Consider the following 25,206-nt stretch of genomic DNA (forward strand, 5'->3'; position numbering starts at 1 on the left):
GAGAACAGTAGCATCTGAACTGCATTTCAACTCGATACATTGTAGTGGTCCAACTCCATAAGCCCTGTAACAGATTGAAATATTCAGTTATGGATCGGGTCCCTTGCTTAGTGGCTGAGTTTTTGGTGCGGATTTCGTAGATCGGGGCTGCATCATGAACTTTTGAATATGTTTGCTTGATGGTATCCTAGATTTCCTTGGCTGTACCAAGGAACATGCACATATGACTTATTTCTGGAATCATGGAATTCCACAGCCACGACATCACTAGGGAATCTGTTTCATCCCATGCTGCAAACTTCGGGTCTTTTGAATCAGGCTCTATGCCAAGTACATGGATCAACTTTCCACGTCCCTTCAATGTTGTTCGAACGAGCTGCGACCACTTCAAATAATTTTTTCCATTCAGTCGATATGCAGTGTGAATATTTTGCAAATCGCCCATTGAAACGATGGTTGAATGCTAAGTGGCTTGGACATCGGTTTTGGAATTTTTCCAACACCGTACGTCATACTTCAGAAATCGGATCGGATGATTCTCAAGATCGCTCTGCTGGCTCTGATACCATGTGAATGTATATATTTCACATATCTAGATCAATGAACATACACATGTTTATGGACAAGAATATCACCTTAAAGATAAGGAAACTATCCTAATCAAGAATAAATTACAGCTACGATAAAATACCTGCAAGTTAGGGATTACAATCAATCTAATCCCATAAAATCTGTATTGATATTCTTTCCCGCAAATCCATATCTTGACAAAGTCACCCATAATCAGCTACGGAATAGATATTGATGCACCAAAATCCTTAAGGTTGTGTTTGGACGACATGATTTTAAATCTATAGATTTAAATGTATTTTCATTGATTAGATGACTTACACCAAAAAAATTCAAATTATTCTCTTTACAATTTTACCGTACAATTATATGAATCATAATGGATTTCAAGTCCTTAAAAAATTGGAGCAATTTGAAATCTATTGTGATTAATATAATTATAGTATAAATAAGTACAAGATGAATTTGAGTTTACTCTACTTAACTTATTTAGCAATGAAATTAAATTCGAAATCATGAATTTCAAATGACTCAATCCAAATACAACTTAAGATTATTCCACAAAGGTCTACGGGAAGTAATGGAGTTTAACCCATAGACAAAAGAAATCATGTACTCTGTCTTAGAAGAAAGATACGTCGCCTTAACATTGATATATTGCAAATTCATTCCTCCAACACCACATTTACATGATTTTCAATCCATAAAAGAAGAATTCTACCTTTACCATTACCCGAACAATTACTAAAGTGCTTAAAACCAGAGCAATAAAATACCAGAAACTTCTTAATCCCAGCCAAATCCATCTTAATCTCAACTAGGCGGAGTATGCCCGGAGTCATACTTACGCAACATATACTGCACACATTTCTGTTTACGAGGCTGATTAAGGCCTCTTATGTTCCAGCATAACGGAGGCGATTGTGTGGTCGTTGTCTTTCAAAATCTTTCTTTTTGCTATCTCTTTCTGTGTTTCCTTTGCCCTTTTCTTCTTATCGTGGATAACTCTTATCCATTCAGTTTCACTAAGACTTTCATAAGATTGTTGGTCTAAGAGATCTTGAGTCTTTGTTTGTGACGTAGTACCTCCATCACTGTATTCGCTACTTTCTGCACTCTCAAGAGTTCTTGGAACCATTCCCTCACTCTGTCCAGATTGATGGTTCACATCTTCAGTATTTCCAGTTGTCGGTTCTTTATGAAAATCCCCATGGTTGACATCCTCAGAGGTCATATCTGTGCATGCATTCTGCTTTCCTTCTTGATTGTTAAGTGATTATGTCTGACTCAAAGGGGGATCATGATCACGAGTTTTGTGAGTCCGAGATCCTCCCGTATGATAAATGTTTCCCCACTTTTTATTGTTACCGGATCTCATCCTATTTCCAGTGATTCTGGTGCTCAAGTCTCCCAATTTAGTGTTACTATTTTTCTGTTACAACGACAGTAGAATGACCCAATGTCTACAATCAACACAATACTTTGCTTCATATTCATAGATAAATTCCAGCTTTGTGTATTCCTCTATACGCAGCAAGATATCTAGCTCATTTACTCGGGTTTTTGGGGCATTGACTTCAATTGGCATACGTTTCGTTCGAGTTAATTTATCAGTATGGAGAGGCTTACCCATAACCGAGGCCATACGGCTGAGTACTTTGTTGGTCCAGCAATCAGATGCAAGTCCATACACTTTGACCCAGATGGGAATGAAGTTCATATCCTCTGCTTTGAATAAGAAGCACCTGGGCAGCATCTTAAGAAAAACATGCTTACCAAGAATATTATATGGGCCTCTATTAAGAATTTTATCCCTTTCCAATGCAGTAGGAAAAAAATATGATCCAACCATTCCTCTGTATCTCAAATTTGAAATTTTCCCCCTGTTTTTCACAAAATTCGTGAGTGTATATGCTTTAGGTCTTACTCCTTTTCTTATCATTGTTAGTTATATTCTTTTGAAACACAGGAATATATGGACGTTATAAATGTTTTTGTTTCATCCCATGCATTGAGTTTCACCAAGTACTTAATTGACAATGATACAATGTAATCCTTTTTCTTGTTCTGTCACTGCAGCATGGCTGGTAAACAAGTATATGAAGTTCCCCCAAGAAATGTTGGTGGTTCGCCTTATTGTATTGCGGTGAGCACCAGTGGCATGGATATTCAAAAGGTAGGTAATGTTTACTGGTGAGATTTTAACAGCACAATCTTTTTGACACTCTTAATCTGTGATTATACATGCTTTATCTTTAACATGCTTCAAAAGTTGTTTGATATCGTTGAATATTTTTTAAGATAAGATTGTCTACATGGATTTGATCAGATACTCTTGTTTTGAAAGTAATACTATCACCTGCTCTCCTTGCTTGTTGTGAATGAGTTTAGCTCTAAGGTGACAACAAACAAGAAAAATTTTAAAAAAATCTAGATCATATGTTGGTGAACTGTTACAACTGGAAAAGCAAATGACCTAGCTTGTGTTGTTTAAGACACATGCTTCCAAGTGTTACATAGTCTTTGATGGCATTTTGACTGTCTGATTGATTTGTTATCTAGTGAAAAACCGCTAATCAGAATTTTGTATGTTCAACAAGTTTCAATGTCATTTTATTTTTTTTCTTTACTTTCATTTTCTTTCTTACCATAGTAAGTGTAGGGATTTTCTCCTCTAATTTGTCCACTCAATCATTTCAGATTCTAGTTTAAGGCTGATTGACATTATAGCTGCTATGTATATATAATTTTCTAATATTTTAGTAAATAAAGCCTCAATTGTTTTTTTTAAATAGGGAAAAGACATGACTTTCCTTAGGCGCGCTTACTAGCTTTTGCTAGGGATATGGCACCATGTACAGAGCTTCTCTCAGAGAGTTTTCTATTTATTTTAGCAACATTACAGTTTATTACAATATAAATTGTCCTCTAATCTTATTAATTCAGTGTTCTTGTTCTTAACCCTCATTTTGTCCCTAACAGCAAACCACGTACCTTTTTTTTATATGAAACTATATTATATTAATCAAAAGATTATAATTACAAAACGTGGACCACTGAGGTCCACGCATAATGAAGTTAGACCTAAGTCAAATTAGCAGAACTTCCTGAGCAGTTAACCTATGTACATTTAACTTTTGTTTATTTACACACAAGGCTCTGGAGTCGTTTAGTACTCTGATAGTACAATTTCGAAGTGAGGATGAGAAGACAACATGGTTTCGTGGAATGGTACAAACTACATATCGAGCTTCTGTAAGATAGCCGTTGACCTTGTTAACTATCTTCTTCTTTCTCGTTATTATTCAACATGTAATCTTACTCTTCCTATGTTCAGACTCCTCCTTCAGTTGATATACTTGGAGAACTTAGAGAAGATGATACCGTGGAGTTTACCGAATCTCGTGCCAATATTACAAAAGCAGCTGATCTTGTTGTCAATGGAACATTGGTAGAAACAAAATTGTCGTTATATGGAAAGGTTGGTCTTTGGTGGGGCTTTCTTTTATTGGTTTGTGATTTCTTGGGTTAGCATGTGATGATTTTTTCATGGTTTCTAATTGCAAGTAGTTATTTTGCATATGTCAATCCTTTAGTTTCTCCCATTATTATTATTCTGCCTTCCCAAATATAAGTATCACTGTATCAGCTTGCCATTGTTCCTTTCTCTAATTGCAGTTTGGAGAGATGGATGGCAAGAAGATTGGTGAGCAACTCATCCTCGAAGTTCTTGCTGGTGGAGGAAAGGTTTGTACTTGTGATTGGTTTTACCTCAACAACACTTGATCTGTTGAACTTTCAATTTTATTCACTGCTTATGCTGAACAGTTGTTTTGTGCAAAGAAAAGAACACATGAGTGAGAGGAGTCCAGGGTTACCGATGTGCAAAAATACCTACATTATTGATAAAAGTTAAAGTGTTAAACTGAGATGGTAATTTGGAAATATCTGCTGGTTTTTTATCTTTGAGGAACAGTATTTTTTGTGTTGTATCAAAGTTGGGATGTGCCACATGGTAGCTGTTGGAGAAAGAGAACATAGTACTTTGGGAGTAAAAATATGTATATTCCATTATTTCTTAATGATAATTACAATCGATAATAATCTAATTTATAGACAACTCTAGACTATATAAAACATAATATAAAATCCCTTAAATTAGGGAATTTCCTAATTAACAATAACAATATCCTCAATTAAAGAGATACACTAAGTCCATTTTGATTTTATCCCTTATCTTCGTTACTCCCTCTCAAGCTGGTGAATATCTCATTCCTATTTTGGAAACAATTTCATGAAATGGTGGGCCATTCAATCCTTTGGTAAATATGTCTGCTAGCTGATTGTCTGTAGAGAAATACGGTGTACAAATTAAGCCACTATCCAACTTTTCTTAATGAAGTGTGTGTCAATCTCAATATGTTTTGTTCGATCATGCTGCACTGGATCATGAGCAATGTTGCTTGCTGATTTGTTATCACAATAAAGTCTCATGGGCCCATTCCACTTCACATCTTCCAGGATGATCTTCAACCAAAGCATTTCACAAACTCTTTGAGCCATAGCTCTAAATTCTGATTATGCTCTTGATATTGTTACAACATTTTGTTTTTCACTTTGCCAAGTCACAAGATTTCCTCCAAGAAAGGTGCAACATCCCGTAGTTGATTTCCTGTCACTGATTGACCCAACATAATCTGCATCTGTGTAGGCTTCAAGTACCATAACATAACCTTTTTTAAACAAAATTCCTTTTCCTGGACTCTCTTTGATGTATCAAAGTATTATGTCAACTGCATGCCAATGCACTTCCTTCATGCTATGCATGAATTGGCTAATCACATTCATAGAGCAGGCTATGTCAGGTATTGTGTGAGAGAGATAAATGAGTCTCCCTACAAGACGTCGATACATCTCTCTATTCACTATCTCGTCCTCTGAGATGTTCCCAAGCTTGTGATTGAACTCTATGGGTCTCATAGGCTAACTTGTCGCGGTGCAAGATATCCTACCACAGGGGCACCAGAATCCGCCACCCTCATAGGCTTACAAGCTAAATTTCGCGTCTCTCGAAGTAAATCATTGATGTATTTCTGTTGGGAGATAAAGATTCCTTTTTTTCGATATGCTACTTCTATATTACTTCAACCTTCCGAGAGCTTTGATCTAAATTCTGCTGCTAATAGCTGTCTAAGGCCCTGTTTCTCCTTTTCATCGCTTGTAATAATAATGTCGTCAACATAGACTAGTAATATACTGACTAACCCTGATTTCGAGTGTTTCACAAACAAAGTATGGTCACCTTGGCTTTGTTTGTACCCGATTGATTGCATGACCTCTTGGGGACTGTTTGAGTCCATATAGAGCTTTCTTCAATCTACACACTTGTCCCTTCTTAGATTCTTTTCATATCCGGGTGGAATGTTCATATAGATTTCTTCCTCAAGATTCCATGTAATAAGACATTTTTCACATTAAACTGTTGTGATAAGACATTTTTCCCAAGTTTTATTTTTCCCTAATGCTTTTATTTCCTCATTCATGGCTTGTTTCCAGTTTTTATTGGACGATGCTTCAGATAAGGCCGAAGGGATGGGAATATTATTTAAGTCTACTAGGAAGCTTCTATGTGGTGGTGAGAAATTGTCAAAAGAGTGACAACATTGGACAGTGGGTAGTGTGGGTTTTTAGTGCATTCTCTTGTTCCTTTGCGAAGTGCAATAGGTATATCAAGTGCATGTTCATCGTGTGTAGTGGAGTTCTCAATTGTTACCTCAGTTCCATCACTCGGTTCAGAGTCTCGGTCTTGCACAGGTTCAGGGATTGAAGGAGCTGTCCGCCTGAATATACCTGACCAAACAATCTCATATTAGTCCGAGGAGGATTGGGTTCTTGAGGGCTGAGTTGGTTTCTTGAGGGGCTGGATGATAGGTAGCAGTTGGGGAAGAGCTACTGGTTAGGAATGGATGGGTAAATGGATCCTCATCTTCAATAGAATGCTCCCATGAAGATGAGGGGCTGAGAAGTAGGATTGAGTTCATGGAAGGTAACATCAGCAGAAACAAACACATTCTTAGATGGTAGATGATATCACTTATAGCCTTCTGGGCAGGAGAATACCCCACAAATACACATTTAAGTGCTCGAGGATCGAACTTACCCCAACTTGGACTATGAACATGAACAAAACAGACACACCCGGACACTTTTGGTTGCACTTGATTAGTGTGCAGATTGGGAAATATCTCTGACAGTATGTCAAGAGGACTTTTATCGCCTAAGACCCTAGAAAGGAGTCGATTCATAAGATGAGCTGCCGTTAAAACATCCCCCCAATAGGATTTAGGTAAATGGTGTTGGAAAAGAAAAGCATGGGTAACGTTAAGAAAGTGGCCATTCTTCCTTCCAGCAAGTCCATTTTGTTGTGGGGTATGAATACAAGAAGATCCATGGATTATTCATTCCTTTCTAAAATATGAATGTAAAGTAGAAATTGAAATAATCCTTTACATTCTTGGACCTAAACCGTTTGATTTTGACCCCAAATTGGTTTTGAATCATGGTATGAATAATAGAACTGACATCGGATTTTTTTTTGAGCAAATAAATCCAACACACGTCTGTAATAATCAATTAAAGAGATGAACCAGCATGCTCCAGAAATATTTGTAATATTAGAGGGACCCCACACATATTATGGACTAGATAAATAAGAGTAGAACATCTTTAATTGCTTTGTGGAAAAAATAGACACTTATGTTTCGCAAATTCACATACATCACAAGATAAAGACTCAACATCTAATCCTCTAAATAGCTTAGGAAACGACTTATTTGACGATAAGGCAGAATGGAAGGCATGACTTTGAACTAAATTGAGATTGTTTGGTGAGTCAAGGTAGTAGATTCCATCCCTTAGCACGATTGATCGTCCTCCCCGATGCTTGGTCCTGAAATTCACAATAATTAGAACAAAAAATCACTGTACAATTCAGGTCTTGATTTAATTTCCTGGGTACATGCTGAACTTCCTCTAAGGCAAGGGAAAAGTTGATTGGTATATCTCCTGAACCTGCTAGAGTGATCAAAGAGCCATTGGCGGCGGTGATTTTTCTAGTGCCGGGACAAGGAGCGTAGGTGCTGAAGATCTGTGATGAATGTGTCATGTGATCGGTTGCTCCAGACCTGCACCCAGGAGTTGACTAAAGGACTATTTGAACCATTCAGTCTAATAGGGAACTTACAAGAATATGTCAATGAGCATATACCTGTTGTCTTTCCAAGGGTGTTCAAGAATGCCCTCAGTTGCTCTGTCTCATTGAATTCTTTGTGTTGTGAAGAATCTGGATTTTCAATGGGTTATTGGGTAGACACATGTGCGTAGCCCCAACACTTTTTGCTGCTTCCCTTTATTTCCCTTTTCCATGCGTGGAGTTTTTCCATGAATTTTCCAACATTGATATAGAGTATGGTTTGTTTTTCGACATTTGGGACACCATAATTCATCTTTGGATCCTGGAGGCAGACTTCCTGAAGCAATAAGCTTTGGATTATCAAGATTCAGTCCACTATACTTGGTCGCAATCATGGCAGTGCTTTACACATTTTGGGGTTTAAGCATAACTCCTCTCCTGCTTTCTTCAAATCGGATTATGGCAATAACTTTATTCAAAGATGGAATCTGGTCCTTTCCATGAATTTCGATGCGAACTTGATCGAATTCTGCATTGAGGCCTACAAGAGAATCTTAGACACAATCTTTTTCAATGACATTTTTTAATATAGTTGCATCCTCGAAGCACTTTGTCTCAAAGCAACAATGACCACTTGAGATAATTTTTCCATTTAAGCGATATGCAGAATGAAGCTGCTGCAATTCACCCATAGCTGGTTGCACCGGCTCATTGGTATATTTGAGTGGTCTCGGAATTTTCTCCCATTGTTGCTTGTAGAAATAAATGGTAGAAAAGTACAGCAACTTAGGGCTGAAAATTCGAAGAAAAAAGAGATGAGTTCCTCATGGACCGAGCCATACGGCTATGATTCCATGTTGGAGGAAGATAACATAACACTTTGGGAGTAAAAATACATATATTCCATTCTTTCGTAATGATAATTATAATCAATAATATCTAATTTATAGACAACCCTAGACTATATATACCAAAATATACAATTCCATAAATTATGGGATTTTCTAATGAACAATAACAATATCCTCAATTATAGAGATGCACTAAATCAATTTTGATTTTATCCCTTATCTTCGAGCTTCTCATTATCCTTTGATGTTTATGGAGTAGCTAATCTTGGTTCAAGTATACTATTGGTGAAAGCATCTATAATGTCGAAAGTATAATATTCTACAAATCTGCAAAGTCCTTCAATTTATTAATTTCCAGGACTATGAGGTTCTCTATTGATGTTTATTTTAATAAATGTGAGTTTCCTAAATACTAATTTTGTTGAGTAACTGTGAAGCAATTACTTTTATCATGTTGAAACCTCAAGAATTTTTAACAGTAAACATGCGGTTGACTTTTGCTTTTGCACTTCTACAAGTAACTCTTGTCAAGGAAATGTTGTTTATGCATCCGTGCCCTTGGCATTTGGATAGTTTCATACTCGCACAAGCTTTTACTAGAAGTTAAGTGTCTGGTGAATGCTAGTTGATCAACAGATTTTTGGACTATGTACTGTTTGGTAATCTTGATTGGGAGAATGTTTTAGTTTACATTTACACGTCAACAGCTAATATAACTGCTGGGTTTAATTTTTCCTTCAAATACTTAAATTAGTGAACTTGCCATAAATGCTCTGATATTTCTCTATTGGAGCCCCATTCTGCATGTTTCTTTGTTTTGTCATCTAATGGATATGATTTTGATTATTTACAGGTTCATGTATCATGCTGCTCAAGTGATTTGACAGTAAAAATGAAGTTGCATTCTTTGAAAATCATGGATGAACTTCAGGGTTCCCTATCTTCACATTCAAAATATTTAGCCCGTTCCATTATAACAGATCACCATTTGCTTAGCTATCCTACTAATATAGAATCTCAGGGCAAAGACCTGCCTGCTGTGACTGTTGAAGAGGATGATATCTTCAAGGATGCCTTGCAAGATTTCCTGACTTCATCAGACAATTCTGAAGTGGGTATCCGTGAGAAGGATCCGTCAAAGGGAAAAATTGTTCCGGGAGATGTATTTTATGAGGCCCTAGGCTCTGATGATTCTGATTTTGTGTCTGTTACATTCTCGACTAGGGATCCTAGTTCCCCTGATTATGATGGTATAGATGCACAGGTAATCTTGTGAAGGAGAACATTTTAAGAGTATGGAAACATGCATTTAGAAATTTACTCCTGGATTTTCTCTCTAATCATTTGTATATATATTTTTCAGATGAGCATAAGAATGTCAAAAATGGAATTTTATTGCAACCGACCCACTCTTGTTGCTTTAATTGACTTTGGGTTTGATCTAAGCTCAGCAAATAGTCAGGTTCCTGAGACAAACAGTAAAAATACAGGCAACGATCCTTTTGCAAACAAACACAAGACAGAAGAACCTGATCATGCATCGGTCAAGGGATTGCTGGGGTATGGGAAAGGCCGAGTTGTATTTTATTTGAATATGAATGTCGACAGTGTCACAATATTTCTCAACGAGGAGGATGATTCTCAGCTTGCAATGTTCGTGCAAGAAAGTTTTCTTTTGGATATCAAGGTACTAGAATACCTTTTCCATGTGTGGAAATTATACGGGGATCCTGATTTACTTTATGCAAATGCTATTGCTTTTTGTGGTCATCAATTGAATAATCATGACTATTCATTCCACTGTCCTGTATTTGCTATGTTGTGGTGCTTAATAATTGTATATAATTCTCGCTTTTGTTAAGGTTCATCCTAGTTCGATTTCCATAGAAGGCACCTTAGGAAACTTCAGGCTATGTGATCTATCACTTCGGTCTGATCATTGTTGGGGTTGGCTTTGTGATCTACGCGACCAAGAAGCTGTGTCCCTTATACAGGTACTTGAGCATTTTGCAGGAAAGAGATTAATTCTTTTAATTCACTAGATCGTAGTCAGTCACTTTCATTCTTTCTTTCCCATTCTCCAGTTTACATTCAACTCTTATAGCATTGAAGATGATGACTATGAAGGATATGACTACAGTTTGACTGGCCGACTTTCTGCTGTTCGCATTGTTTTCCTCTATAGATTTGTCCAGGAGGTACTGTTTTGCTTTTTATGCAATTAACTAATTGCATATGTTCTATCAGTCAATCAATTTGCAATCATTTGTCCTTTGAGCTTTCTTGATACATTCCAGAGGTCCTATATGAATTCATTCTCATCTTATCCAGACAGCATGTAATATTTGACTCTAACCTGCCGCTTCTACATTTTATTCCACTCAGCGGCTGACTTTACTTTGAAGATACTGGAGGTTCTTATGTGCAATTCAGTCCATTGAATGGACTTTTACTGTAGATAATTTAGCCGACTAACTTGCTGTTGGTCATGACAGTTACATGCAGTATCACATCTTATCTAGATAATTTAGTGCTGTTTAATTCCATGGTTTTGCTGGATTTTTTCATACAAACTGAAGTCCATGGTGAATATTTGAATTCGTTAGCACCTCTAATCAGTGATTAAATTAACCCTATCAAAACTAAATGTTTGACTTTGCTTGAGCTATCAGTTGCTAGAACATGAAAGAGTGAATAAAATTGTGAAACTGTCATTATCTTCTCGAAAAATCATGTTCACAATTGACTGCAAGTGGACTATTTTTATGCTGAATTAAATCATGCCTGTAACATTACTTAATTCTCGGGTGAGTAAAATAAATAAAAAGTGTATGTGAAGACTGCCTGCCTAAAGAAGACAAAATAACTTGCCCCCCTCTACCTATGAGCAAGTCCAGTCTGGTTCTGTCTTTCATGGTTGAATTTCCAGAAATCCTCCTGTTTTTTCTTAGGCTTTATCGTTAATCAGTTGGTATTGATAAACTGGAGCAATGTTTGTTTCTAAACACCTTGTTTTCCATATTTTTCCAATCGAAGTTCAATATCATATTACCATGTAAGGCACTATGCAAAAGCAGTATGGACTACATTACTTGACCAAATCCTGTATACGTGTGGGAAAAGAACAAGAAACATTCATTGCTCATTAGTCTTATCTATGCACAATGGGACAGTCACTTTGATGAAAGTTGCAATCTGCATTTATTGAAGCTTCTGCTAAGATGTGGATTCTAATTGGATGATGTTATTTGGTGTTTCTCAAAGAATGGAATCTACAGAGATAATAGTAGCTTTTATCACTTGTTTGACGCATGGCCTCACTGGTCACTTAGAATTTAATTTCATTTGCTTTGATTATTAATATCTGAAATATCAGGCAAATATCTTTATCCGCAGATAACTGCTTACTTCATGGAGCTCGCCACCCCGCATACTGAAGAAGCAATAAAACTTGTTGATAAAGTCGGAGGGATAGAATGGTTGATACAGAAATATGAGGTTGATGGAGCATCTGCTGTAAAGCTGGACCTTTCACTTGACACTCCAATAATAATAGTTCCACGAAACTCAAAAAGCAACGAGTTAGTTTTTCCTACGGCTTTCGATTTTATCTGATTGATTTGTAGCTCTCATGTTTCATTTTAATTCTGGGAATGCGTGTGCGATGGATGCTTCTGATGGTATTTCTACTCTCATATAATTATTTGCTTATTGTCCTTCTGGGATTTTAGGATGGCAGGAAACCGTTTTGAGTGCTTATGGTCTTGCTCTCTAATTATTTTTTTGTTTTCATTTTTATTATATCACACTCAACTAGAAAATCTGTTTATTGTGGTTATTTTTGCATTATTAATTAAATATCTTGAGTCCTCATTGGTTCTCTAAATTTTCAGAAGATAAAATAAATTTCCACAAATGATGAGCTTTATAGATTCCCCGTCATGTAGTTAGCTCCTAGTCCTTAATCTCCTCATATCTGCAAAAACATTGTATCGATCTTCACAATTACAAGATTTTTTTTAATCTGAAAATTGCACTTGATTCATTCTTTTCTTGTTAGAAGTATATGTAAGTTAAGAATCTTTACTTTTTCCCTTCAAGCAGTCCCTATTTCCTTGAGTGAAATGTTTTCTTTTTCGTATCTATTTACAGTTTCATGCAACTTGATCTTGGCCACCTACGGATAAAAAATGATTTCACATGGCATGGATGTCCTGAGAGGGACCCTTCTGCAGTCCATCTTGATGTTCTTGATGCTGAGGTTGCAAATGTATTCCATAGTTTTCCAAATTAGTCTGACACAAATCCTTACTCTGACACAGTTCCACAAATACAGATATTAGGAATCAATATGGCTGTTGGAATCAACGGGTGCATTGGCAAACCAATGATTCGGGAAGGAAGAGAAGTTCATGTTTGTGTTAGGCGCAGTTTAAGAGACGTCTTTCGCAAAGTGCCAACATTCTCTGTAGAAGTTAAAGTAAATTTTCTTTACTCTTTTTTCATTCTGTGCTTGTCTGCTATTCTTATCTTCTGTTACCAGTATACTTAAAGAGAAGCTTTCATTGTTCTCATCTTTCCTTCCTCCTTCCCCTAAAATTCAACTTTACACTGAAAATTTGTTAAATGTAAGATGGTGTTTTACCGCTCTTTCATTCACTGTACATGTTTGGTTATCAAAATTTTAGAGGAAGCATCAAATGGAGATCAGGTAGGTTTTCTATATATTTGTTTTACGAATAAATAAGAAACTATTAATCCGTATGTATTTGTGTTAATCAGTAGGTCATGACTATGTCACCTTATATGATTGAAATTTGAGAACCTTGATATACCCAATGACTTTATAGTTCAACACATCTGCACTTCTTTGCTGCAATAACTGACTGCAATATTTTGTCACCGTCGAAATATATTGGTTAGGTCTCTAGATTGCGTAATCCATATGGGTGGAATTTTGCTCTGCTACTCCGTAGTTGTGGAATATTATATAATGTTCAATATGGTGACTTCTTGGAATTGGATATCTTATGGATAAGTTAAATGCTTAGGGCATGGCATGTGTATGATGAAGTTGTGAATTAATCAATTTGTTACGAAAGGGAAATGATACGTGGGTTTATGATTTGTATTAATCTTAAGTTCTCTTAAATCACCTTCTTATTGTAACAGCATAGTTCTTGAAGATATTTCTCAAAAAGAAAACCTAATGCTTGAAGACGAAACTATCATCTAATAGAGTTCTTCCAAAAGTTATATAGTAAAACCGACGGGAGAGGGTGAGGAATAAAAGGATTGTTTCTAGGACAAAATTGTAGAAACCTTTTTCCGAGGAAGAGATTTAGAGAGCATCGTTGACAGTGATGAAACAAAAGCACCGGGCTCGTATGGGTTCACAATGGCAGTTTACCAACAGTGATGTGATACGATGAAATGAGATCTGATGAAGTTGTTTAGTGAATTTTTTGATGGGAGAATTATTAGTGGATAACGAGACCTACATTTGTTTGATGAAAAAACAAGAATCGGTTCAAATGACGGATTTTCGGCCCATCAGTCTTGTCAGTCTTTACAATATCATTGCTAAAGTCTGTCACCAAGATTAAAGAAGGTAATACCTATCACAGTAGGAGATTCTCAGAATTCTTTTATTGAGAGTAGGCAAATTCTAGACTATTGTCTAATAGCAAATGAGTTGGTGGAGGAATATAGGCTGAAGAAAAGGAGCGGATGGGTCTTTAAGGCCGATTTTGAGAAAGTTTGCGATAATGTTGCTTGGGCTCTTCTTGGATTTTGTGTTGTTCAAAAAAGATTTTGGGGAGCAATGACGGAAATGGTTTAAGGGATACCTTTCGAGTGTATCTTTTTCGATTTTTATCAATGGCAGGTCTAGGGGTAAATTCAAGGTTGAAACTTAGGAGGGAGACCTATTATTATCCTCCCTCTTTAATTTGGTTGTGGATGTGTTGGGCAGATTGGTTGACAAGGCAAAGGAGTAGGACCTTGTAGGGGTTGGGAAGCAGACAGAGAGAGGGTGAAAATTTCTCATACTCAGTTTGGGGATGATATTATGTTTTTTTTTATGAATAATGAGATCATATGAGATTTATGACTGAGATTTTACACTATGTCTATGAGATGTAGGGGGTTAAAGATCAATTTGGAAAAAAATGCTTTATTGGGTATCAATCGCGAAGGAGAGGATGTGGACAGGTTAGCATGTGAAATTGGTTAGTGGCAAGGAGTCTTGGCACATAAGATATTCAGGGGTCCTTTTGGGCGGGAATATTTTGAAGGTTTTTTTTGGAGCCAATCCTTTTTAAGATGACTAAGAAGTTGGCAAGTTGGAAGAAAGCTTTCTTATCTAGAGGTGGAAGATTGACTTTGATTTCAGCAGCGTTGAATGCGTTGCCAATATATTTTGTGTCCCTTTTTAGGGTGTCCCGAGGTGTAACGGAAGCCATAGAGAAGATTATGAAAGATTTTTTCTGAGATGGAGCAGATGAGGATCGCCATGGTCACTGGGTGGCTTGGGATCAAGTTTGGAAACCAAAGGAGCGAGGGGGTTGGGTATTTGTAATATTTGTTTGAGGAACAAGACTTTACTAGGGAAATGGTGGTGGAGATTTTCTAGTGAAGAGGAGCCATTATGGTAGAAGATTGTGGTTAACGAATATGGTACACAAATTAACAGCTGGGACACGTGTATTACAAGAAGTGTTACCTTCAGAAGTTCATGGAAATTTATCTCTAGAATCTATCCATCTTTTCTTCTGCCAGTGAGAGCGGTGGTCAAGGGAGAGATAATATTAGGTTTTGGGAAGATAGATGGTGGGCGAATTCTTCTTCTCATGATCTTTACCTTTCTTTATTCCAAATTTTTACGGTGGTCCATAATTATCCTATTTCTTACTTTGCACATTTCAATTCTTCATCCAACCTTTCTAGTATTTCTTAGAATTTTTATTTTCGGCTGGATGTCAAGGATGAGGAGACAAGTGAGTTTGGTTCTTTGATCGAGTCTTTAGATAGGGTCAGATTGATCGAAGGTGCAGAAGACAAGAGGGAATGGGTTTGGGATTCTTTTAAGTAATTTTCAATAAAATCTTCGTCGAATCTTTTTTTCCATATTATAGTTATCTTTTTTTTTCTCTTTATAAAGCAATTTGGAAAGCTCTATCCCATCTATGGTGCAAGTATTCTTATTAAGGATTGCAATCCTTGGGAAATTACCATTGTCTGAGATGTTGCGAAAAAGGTTTCCTTCTTGTTTTCTTCGTCCAAATTGGTGTGTATCATGTCGGCAACAGGTGGAGACTCATGGCCATTCGATCATCCATTGTCCTTTTTCACGTTGTCTTTGGTTTAGAGCTTTGGCAGAGTTTGGCTTGATTTGGGTATCTCCGAGATCAATTTGAGATTTATTCGAGGCGGATCTCGGACGGGATTTGGGGAGGAGGGTCATAATTTTTTGGAATATGATAGATAACTGTTTGACCTAGTCCGTGTGGATGGATAAGAATAAAATTATCTTTGAAGATCAAGAAGACTCGATTGATGAGTGCTGAGACAAGATTTAATTCAAGGTTTCATGCTGGTATTCGGGGATGGTATAGTTCAAATCGTTCTCGTTCTCAGATTTATATACGAATCGGGGTCTAGTATTATGTTAATCTATTTTGACTATGGATCTCACTTCGTTTGTGTGGATCTCTGGTTTGCTTTTTGTAATTATTTTTATTAATCAATATAATGTCGTTTCTTGTCAAAAAAATATATTTAGCATTATTTTATTTTCTTTTTAGATAGGATTTGAAATATGACAATTACCAGTGTTCTAAAACTCGGGCTAGGAGGCGCTGAGCGCCGCCCGACCACACTGAAAAGGTGCTAGGCAGCGTGGGCGTCTAGATGGTCCTAGGCGTTCAGAGTTTTTTGGGGAATTTTTTTTGGCTTTTAATTTTTGAAAGCCCAATTAAACCATGACATAAGAAAGAATTATAGGTTTCTGTTTTTAATTTTTTGGGATTGAAATCCCAATTAAAATCACTATTTGTTGGCTTGTGCTTGTACTAACACGCCACTCTCATCTTCTTTGTCTACTTCTACACTCATAAGATAATTGAACCAGATCTTAAAGGTGGTTTTTTTCTTTATTTTGATCCTGACCACCTTAAGCAGAAGAAGCAAGAAGAATGAGAACCAGGTGTCAATTGGATTTTAACAAAGTTTGGGCTGAATTTTATTTTAAGAACCATTATATGTCTCTTGATACCGTGGAATCCGCCTAGGGTTGCCTAGTCCCTGCCTAGGTGGTCTAGACTGGGGCCCGACTAGAGCCTAACGAATTTTAGAACCTTGAGAATTACTATATCAGTTGTCGGATTACTTGTATAGGCCGACTTTTCTAGAATAGGTTGTATATACTTTGTTCAAGTATTGTCTTGAGATATACAAAATTCATTAAGATAATTTGCTATCAAGGGCAAAAACACACATTCGTCTGCTGTTCTTTTTTTTTTCCAGCCGAAATTTAGCTGCCTCCTGCTTCATCTTTCATCTTGTTAGTTCATAGAACATGTTTGGAAAAATCAGATATGAAATTATCTTGCATCATAAAGCTATCCACGGTGACTTTGCTTTCTAACTAATTTGATCAAATTGGATGGTCCTAAATCTTGTTGGTCTCAAATTATGGAGATGCATGTTGCTGGAAGAAGGAAGAAGGAAGAAGGCATATGTGACAGGAAGGGAAGGTCTTGTATTATTGAGTCGGGGCAACTAGTCATATGACTAGTAACCTCTTGATACTCAGTATTCTAATGTTTTCAACTATTATTTCCATTCAATTTCCTTTTCAGGGGTTGGGAACGTCATATTTTCTCAGACACACTGTGTCCTCTGTTTTACTTTCACTCATCTCTCTAGTAGTCTTCTTTCCATTTGGAAAATTATTAAAAATATGGTGTTTGGTATGATTATAACACCTTGATCTCTTTGTGCATCATGTCTTGGAATATGGTGGTTATGGCTCGCTAATATGTAGCTCCTTAACCTAAATGACATTACTTTGTTAGAAAAGTGTCCCTTAGGCAATTGGAACCCAGTCTTCTTGGCATCCTCAGGGCTCATTCCTTCACTTATGCTCATCCCAAAGAATCTATTTGATCAATAAAGGTATTTTTCTTTCCAAAGCTCGATCAACATTCACTTTATGAGAGGGAATCTAATAGGATTATTTTGTGTATCACCTTACAATGACCAAAATACCCTCAATATGTTTATATAATTACCTAATTATATAATAAATAATAAATAAATAATAGAAAATAAATTAATAGTAATAAGAATAATAATAAGAAATAATTTTATAGTAGTAACAACAATAATAGTAATATTGATAATGAAAACCATAGCAAATAATAAGAAAAAAGACTAATGATAAATTAATATTAAATCTATTGATGATATATAATAAGACTAGCAATATTAATAATAACGAGTAAATTATATTAATATTTCTTATGTTATTTACTATATTTTATTATGCATTTATGATTATTATTTTAGTTAGTAATTTAATTCTTATTTCTCACTATTCTTGTAATCGATACTATTATATTTACTATCATTAATTTAACTCTTATGATTCATTATTGTTCTTATTATTTTATTACTAACTCGTTTCTTATTATTACTAATTGTTCTGAATACTATTGTTGCTATTTTTTATTATAAATTTATTTCTTATTAATTACTATTTATTAATTTTTGTATTATCAATTATTAATCTTTGTATTGTATTATTAAATTACTTCATATTAATTTATTTCTTAAATGTTATTATTTTTATTATTGATCAGCAATTTATTTCTTTGCAGTTATTATTACTCATATGAATAAAATATAATAATTATTATTTTATATATTATTATTCTTTTTAATAGTATTATTTCCTCTAATTACACTCTGCTATATTTTTTTAAATGTGTACAATTATATTTTCTCAAATAAACATTTATTTTATAATATTTAAATAAACCTAATTTTCTCGATTTTTCATTTAACCATAATTTATCAATTTCTCTCTCCTAATCAGTAGGTACTATAGTAGAAAAACAAAGAATATCGAGAATTTGAATTTAATTTTATATTTAAGTATAGAGGCTAAAATAGTAATCATGCATCTTCATTGGAGCTTACAGGCTATTACCCGGGCAAGCTGAGATTCTGGCAGGATGGAGGTTCCTTACATTCAGAGTGCAAAGCAGCTGGTTGATATTGACTCTTGTTCCCAGTTGGCCATTTTGTACTGCACTGTTCAGTTCTGAATGTGATATTTTTGCGCGAGCTTGAGGGGAGAGTTAGTGTGTACACGTTGCAAAATGTTCTTTATTATATTTCATTTCATTCTGGATAGAATTTGATGTATTAGAATCAGGATATTAGTTGTTTCATTGATTCTAATATATTGTATAAATCTCCTTTTCTACATTAAGTTGTATATACTTCGTATAAATACCTCATTGATATATATATGAATAATTTAGCCAATTTATCAATTAAAGAAACTGTTTATGTCACAATGTAATGCCTTAACACCCTCTGTATTTCATCCTAATAATTAATATTCATTTATTTGGAACAGGTGGGTTTGTTACATGCTGTGATGTCAAATAAGGAATATAGTATAATCCTTGATTGTTTCTACATGAACTTGTGTGAACAACCAAGTATTCCCCTTAGTTTTCGTCGCAACAAGTCTGCTACAAAAGATACAATCAGGCTACTAGCGGATAAGGTGAACATGAACAGTCAGGTCCTTCTATCGCGCACAGTTACTATAATAGCTGTTGAACTTGACTATGCCTTGCTAGAACTGTGCAATGGGGCTGATGAGGAATCGCCTTTGGCTCATGTTATTGTGAGTATGAAGTGTTTCTGTACATATGTGTTTGTTCTGTTTCTTTTTGTATGGCAACTTACTCTCTATCCTTTTTTTATGGCAGCTGGAGGGCCTTTGGGTTTCTTACCGGATGACGTCTTTATCGGAAGCTGACCTCTACATTACTATCCCTAAGTTCTCAATTTTAGATATTCGTCCCAATACGAAGCCTGAAATGCATCTGTTGCTTGGCTCATGCTCTGACTTCACAAAGCAGATGTCTCCAGAACGCATAGTTGACTTACCAATTTCAATCATGTTTTTGATGGATGGAAGATGGCGACTGTCTTCCCAGTCTTTTGTAGTACGGGTGCAGCAGCCTCGCATACTTGTAGTTCCAGATTTTCTTATAGCTGTATGCGAGTTTTTTGTGCCAGCCTTGGGTACTATAACTGGCAGGGATGAATTAATGGATCCCAAGAATGATCCAATTTTTAAAAACAACAGCATAGTCTTATCTGCTCCTCTATATAAACAAAGTGAAGATATCGTGCAATTATCTCCCATTAGGCAACTTGTGGCAGACGCTGTTGGTGTTGATGAATATGTATATGACGGTTGTGGTAAAACAATCTGTCTGAGTTATGAGAAGGAAGTGAAAGAGGTCCATAATCCTATCATCATCATCGGGAGGGGTAAAAGATTGAGGTTTATCAATGTGAAAATCGAGGTACCATTATATTTCACCCCTCTTTCAATTGTCATTTCTTTATTAGAATTTAATGTTTTTTAGGCATATGTAATAATTTATCGTCGAACAAAATTTTTAAACAAAACAGTCTTCTCGATATTCATGTTCTCTTCTAGTTGTATTCCTATTCACAACATACAAAATTTTTATTGGAGTAAGATTGAGGTTGTTCACCTATTATGATTATTGAGTGCTTATCCTTCACATGGACTACTTTCTTGCTCATTCCTTTGGGGACCATTTCCAAATGTTTGGCTATGTTGAATTACCTTTGATCTTGGCATATCCAACCAGTTTTTCAATCTGATTTTTGGTTCTTTATTTGCATGTTCTGAAGAATGGCTCTCTTATGAGGAGATATACATATTTGAGCAATGATAGCTGTTATTCAATGTCCCCAGAAGATGGAGTTGAAATTTCTTTCCTGGACAATAATTCTCATCGAAACAGTAGAGACTTGGATCACTTTGAAGAGTCACCAGATAGCTCACTTGCTTTCACTTCTGCTCGACGTGAATCAAGTAGAATGCCAGGTTTCAGTTTCGAAGCTCAGGTTAAATGTCTTACTTTTTGTTGACTTTTGCACCGTACTGACTCTATGTTCTGTTCCCTTGATGATGGCTAGGATATATCATCTCTTGTTAATATGGATTTCTTTTTTTATGGAGTACATATCAACTTCAAATTATCATCCTTCTTTTGGGAACCCTGTTTCGTATCCTAATTTTTGGAGAACTAGATTTGAGTAATTGCTCGAATTGAGCACACACAAACTCTCTCCCTTCCCCTCCCTCCTGGCCTGCATTTTTACATGATTTATGTCAGAGATAATAGAATAATTTCATTGTATTATTTTCCAATAGCTACATGATATTTATACAATATACAAAGCTATTTAGAATGAAAACCCTAGATCTTAATCCTAGCAATCATCTCACTTAAGGAAACCAAATATACACCTATATAATATCAGTTAAAGATTTCCAAGATATTATTTATACAATCTTCCAACATAGTAGCAATATCTTCAGTTTTAACACTCCCCTCAAGTTGGCAAGTAGACATCTTCCATTCCAGCTTGGAAACAATCCTTTGCAATACTATACTCTGGAGTCCTTTCGTAAGCACATCGGCAAGTTGGCTATTCGAATGAAAAAATGGAGTGCAAATCAATCCATTATCTAGCTTCTCCTTTATGAACTGTCTATCCACTTCAACATACTTTGTTTTGTTATGTTGAACCGGATCATGAGCAATATTTATGGCATATTTATTGTCGTAAAATAATCTTATCGCTCGTTCCTTTTTAATTTTCAAGTCATCCAAAATTATCTTGATCCATAAAAGTTCACGTATTGCCATTGGCTAAACTCGGCCTCTGAACTCGATCGAGCTACAACATCTTGCTTCTTGCTTCTCCATAGATTGCCTCATAGAAAAGTACAATATCTTGAAGTTGACTTTCTATCAACAAGAGAACCTGCTTAATCAATGTTAGTACCTTATAGACTACCTATAGGTGTACTTCTTTGGGATAATGCATAAATTGACTTATAACCCCCATAGTGTATGCAATATCTGGTGTTTTATATTAGAAAGATAGATAAGCGTACCAACCGGCCTTTGACACCTCTCTTTGTGAACCATGGGTCCATCATTGTCATCACCAAGTTTGTGGGTAGCATCAATTGGTGTAAGGGCTGGTTTGCAAGCTAGCATTCCAGTTTCAGTTAGCAGCTCCGTGACATACTTTTGTTGTGAGATAAAGGTCCCTTTCTTGGAATGAGCTACTTCTATTCCAAGAAAATAATTCAATCTCCGAAGTTCTTTCATCTCGAACTCTTTTGCCAAATGGCTCCTCAAAGTTTGCTTTTCCTTCTAATTATTTCCAGTCACGATTATATCATCCACATGTACCAATAAGATTGTGACTCCCCCTGAGTCGGAATGTTTAAAGAACAAAGTATGGTATCCTTGGCTTTGTCTGTATCCATAAAAAACAACCATTGCTTTGGTGAACCTCCGAAATCAGACTCTTGGTGATTGTTTAAGGCCGTGTAGTGCCTTATTTAATCTGCAAACTTTAGAGCCCTCTAAATCTTTATCGAATCCTATAGGAGAACATCCATGTATATTTCTTCTTCCAGGTCGCCGTGAAGGAATGCATTCTTTACATCAAACTGCAATAAATTCCAGTTAAATTGGTTGCTAAAGACAATAGGATTTAGAATGTATTCATCTTGGCAACTGGACTGAATGTTTCTTGATAATCAAGACCGTAGGTTTGTGTATACTTTGCAACAAATCTGGCCTCGTAACTCTCCAGTGAGCCATCAGATTTGTACTTCATTATAAGCACCCATTTGCAACCCACAACCTTCTTTCTTGGTGGGTGATAAACAGTTTCCCATGTTTTGTTCTATTCCATCACCTGCATTTTAATTTTTTTCATAGCAACTATCCAATTCTCATTAGATAATACCTCATATAAAGTATTATGAACGTGAATGGTGTTTAAATTTACTAGAAAAGCTCTATGTGACAGAGAGATTTCGAAAAATTACAAAATTGGCTATTGGATATAGAGATTTTTTAGTGCATTCCCTTGTTCCTTTTAAAGCTGCAATAGGCAGATAATCACAAAATATAGCATTTCTTGACATACCTTATTTTCAAAATTATATTTGGATTCTTGAATTTGCTCATGGGCAGCTTCGGGCATTTTTCTTCTTGAGTATACATGGTCAAATTGCTTGCTGTTAGGAGACTTATTCGAAGAGTGACTCGGCTCTACAGAGGCTAGAAGTGAAGGAGTTGGGACTGCCAGAGTGGCTGAAGGTAACTTAAGTAAGAAGGAATCTCTATCCTTATCTTCAAGAACCGGTACTGCTTCTTTCTGAAGATATGGTTGGGTAAAGTATGATTCATCCTCATCAAAAGTAACATCCGTAGAACGAACATTTTTTTGGTAGAAGGATGATAACACTTATAGCCTTTTTGGGTTGATGAATACCGAACAAAGATACACATAAGAGCTCTATAAAGTAATTTTCCATCGTTATGAACATGAACAAATGCACTGCAGTCAAAACCTTTTGGGTTGAGGTCAGAATTCTTGTCAAGGTTAGGGAAAAATTCAGACAATACCTGTATTGTACTTCCTAAAACCTAACGTTTTTGAGGGAGACGGTTTATGATGTATTCCGCTGTTAGTACGGAGATTCAAGGATGAGAGGGATACAGATTTATGATGAAACTCAAGGCGATGAAGGTTGAAATTAGAAGATGAAATGATGAGGTTTATGGGATGGTGGAAATGGAATTAGCGGAGTTAAGACGAAAAATCAGCATATTGGATGAATTAGAGAGTGAGGATCGGGGATCGGAAGAAGTATCGAATGAAAGAAAAGAAACAAAATGGTTGTTAGAAGAGTTGATATGTCGAAAGAATCAAATCAATTATCAAAAAAGCTAGGTCAAATGGATTAAAGAGGGGATCAAAATACAAAATTTTTTCACTCACTTTTAAATCAGCGGAGGAATAAGGCTATCATTAACAGATTGGAAAGAGATGATGCATCGATTACGAGTGATGAGGATGAAATTGTCTCTATTATTTTGAAGTTTTTTAAGGAGTTGTATGGTTTGACAGATGTGAGAAGTTGGGGGATTGAAGGAGTGGAGTGGTGCCCCATTGATGGAGTTTTGAGTCGAGAGTTAGAGAAGCAGTTCTCAGAAGAGGAGGCCAAGAAAGCAGTTTTTCAGTGTGATGGTGGTAAGAGTCCGGGGCTGATGGGTTTACTTTGGCTTTTTTTTTCAAGAATGTTGGGATATAGTCAAAAGAGATATAATGAAGGTTTTCGATGAGTTCTTTCACACCGGAATCATAAATGGTGTAACCAAAGAAACATATATTTGTTTGATCCGGAAAAAAAAAAAGAATCTATCAAAGTGAAGGATTTCAGACCGATTAGCCCCACAACAAGCTTGTATAAGATGATAGCAAAAGTCTTAACTGCGAGGATCAGGAATGTGATATCAGAGACAATATCAGAAACTCAGAATGCTTTCGTTGAGGGAAAACAAATACTCGACTGTGGCCTTATAGCGAATGAACTACTCGAAGAGGGAAGGAGAAAAAAGAAGAAAGGATGGGTGTTTAAGGTGGATTTCGAAAAGGCTTACGACAATGTGAAATGGGAATTCCTGGATTTTGTTTTGATGAAAAAGGGGTTTGAAGGGAGATGGAGAAAGTGGATCAAAGGATATGTGTCGAACGTATCATTTTCTGTTATGATTAACGGGAGGCCAAGGGGCAAAATTAAGGCGTATAAAGGGCTTAGACATGGAGATCCATTGTCTCCTTTATTCTTCAATTTGGTAGTGGATGTGCTGGGGAGATTGATTGACAAAGCTAAGGGAAGGAATTTTATAATGGGGATTGAGGTTGGTAGAGACAAGATAGAGATATCTCATATTCAGTTTGCGGATGATACAATATTCTTTGTGAGGAATGAGGAACATATCAGGTTTTTGGTTCAAGTTGTGAGATCATTTTGTCATATGTCTGGATTAAAAATCAACTGGGAATAAAGTGCTCTGTTGTGTATCCACTGTGAACAAAGAGAAGTTGAACTGTTGGCACGACAAATTGGATGTGGTAAGGAGATTTGGCCAATTACGTATTTGGGAATGCCTTTAGGTGGAAATCCGTTAAAAGCATCGTTTTGAGAACCCATTGTGGCTAAGATGTCGAAAAAATTGGCAAGTTGGAAAAAAGCTTTTTTGTCAAGAGAGGGAAGATTAACATTGATATCATCGGTTTTAAATGCAATTCCGATATATTACATGAATCTTTTTAGGGTGCCTAAAGGTATAGCGGAGTTGATGGAGAAGAGTTCAAGAAATTTTTTTTGGGATGGAGTGGATGGAGATGTACATAACCACTTGGTCGCGT

General features: G+C 36.1%; 1 protein-coding gene across 1 annotated transcript in view; it reads left to right on the forward strand.

The window, feature by feature from the left end:
- The window catches only part of LOC140980460 (uncharacterized), a 95,742-nt gene that overhangs the window by 42,853 nt on the left and 27,683 nt on the right, over positions 1-25,206 (forward strand). Inside the window, exons 22-35 of the mRNA XM_073446276.1 lie at positions 2,650-2,746; positions 3,727-3,825; positions 3,908-4,051; positions 4,249-4,317; positions 9,467-9,877; positions 9,977-10,300; positions 10,476-10,607; positions 10,698-10,811; positions 12,010-12,194; positions 12,766-12,874; positions 12,950-13,093; positions 19,262-19,537; positions 19,623-20,228; positions 20,587-20,802. Of these exons, the coding sequence (XP_073302377.1) occupies positions 2,650-2,746; positions 3,727-3,825; positions 3,908-4,051; positions 4,249-4,317; positions 9,467-9,877; positions 9,977-10,300; positions 10,476-10,607; positions 10,698-10,811; positions 12,010-12,194; positions 12,766-12,874; positions 12,950-13,093; positions 19,262-19,537; positions 19,623-20,228; positions 20,587-20,802 (2,926 nt within the window). The remainder of the gene's footprint in view (positions 1-2,649; positions 2,747-3,726; positions 3,826-3,907; positions 4,052-4,248; positions 4,318-9,466; positions 9,878-9,976; positions 10,301-10,475; positions 10,608-10,697; positions 10,812-12,009; positions 12,195-12,765; positions 12,875-12,949; positions 13,094-19,261; positions 19,538-19,622; positions 20,229-20,586; positions 20,803-25,206) is intronic.

The sequence above is a fragment of the Primulina huaijiensis genome, chromosome 7, assembly GCF_012295235.1.
Source record: "Primulina huaijiensis isolate GDHJ02 chromosome 7, ASM1229523v2, whole genome shotgun sequence".
NCBI lineage: Eukaryota > Viridiplantae > Streptophyta > Magnoliopsida > Lamiales > Gesneriaceae > Primulina > Primulina huaijiensis.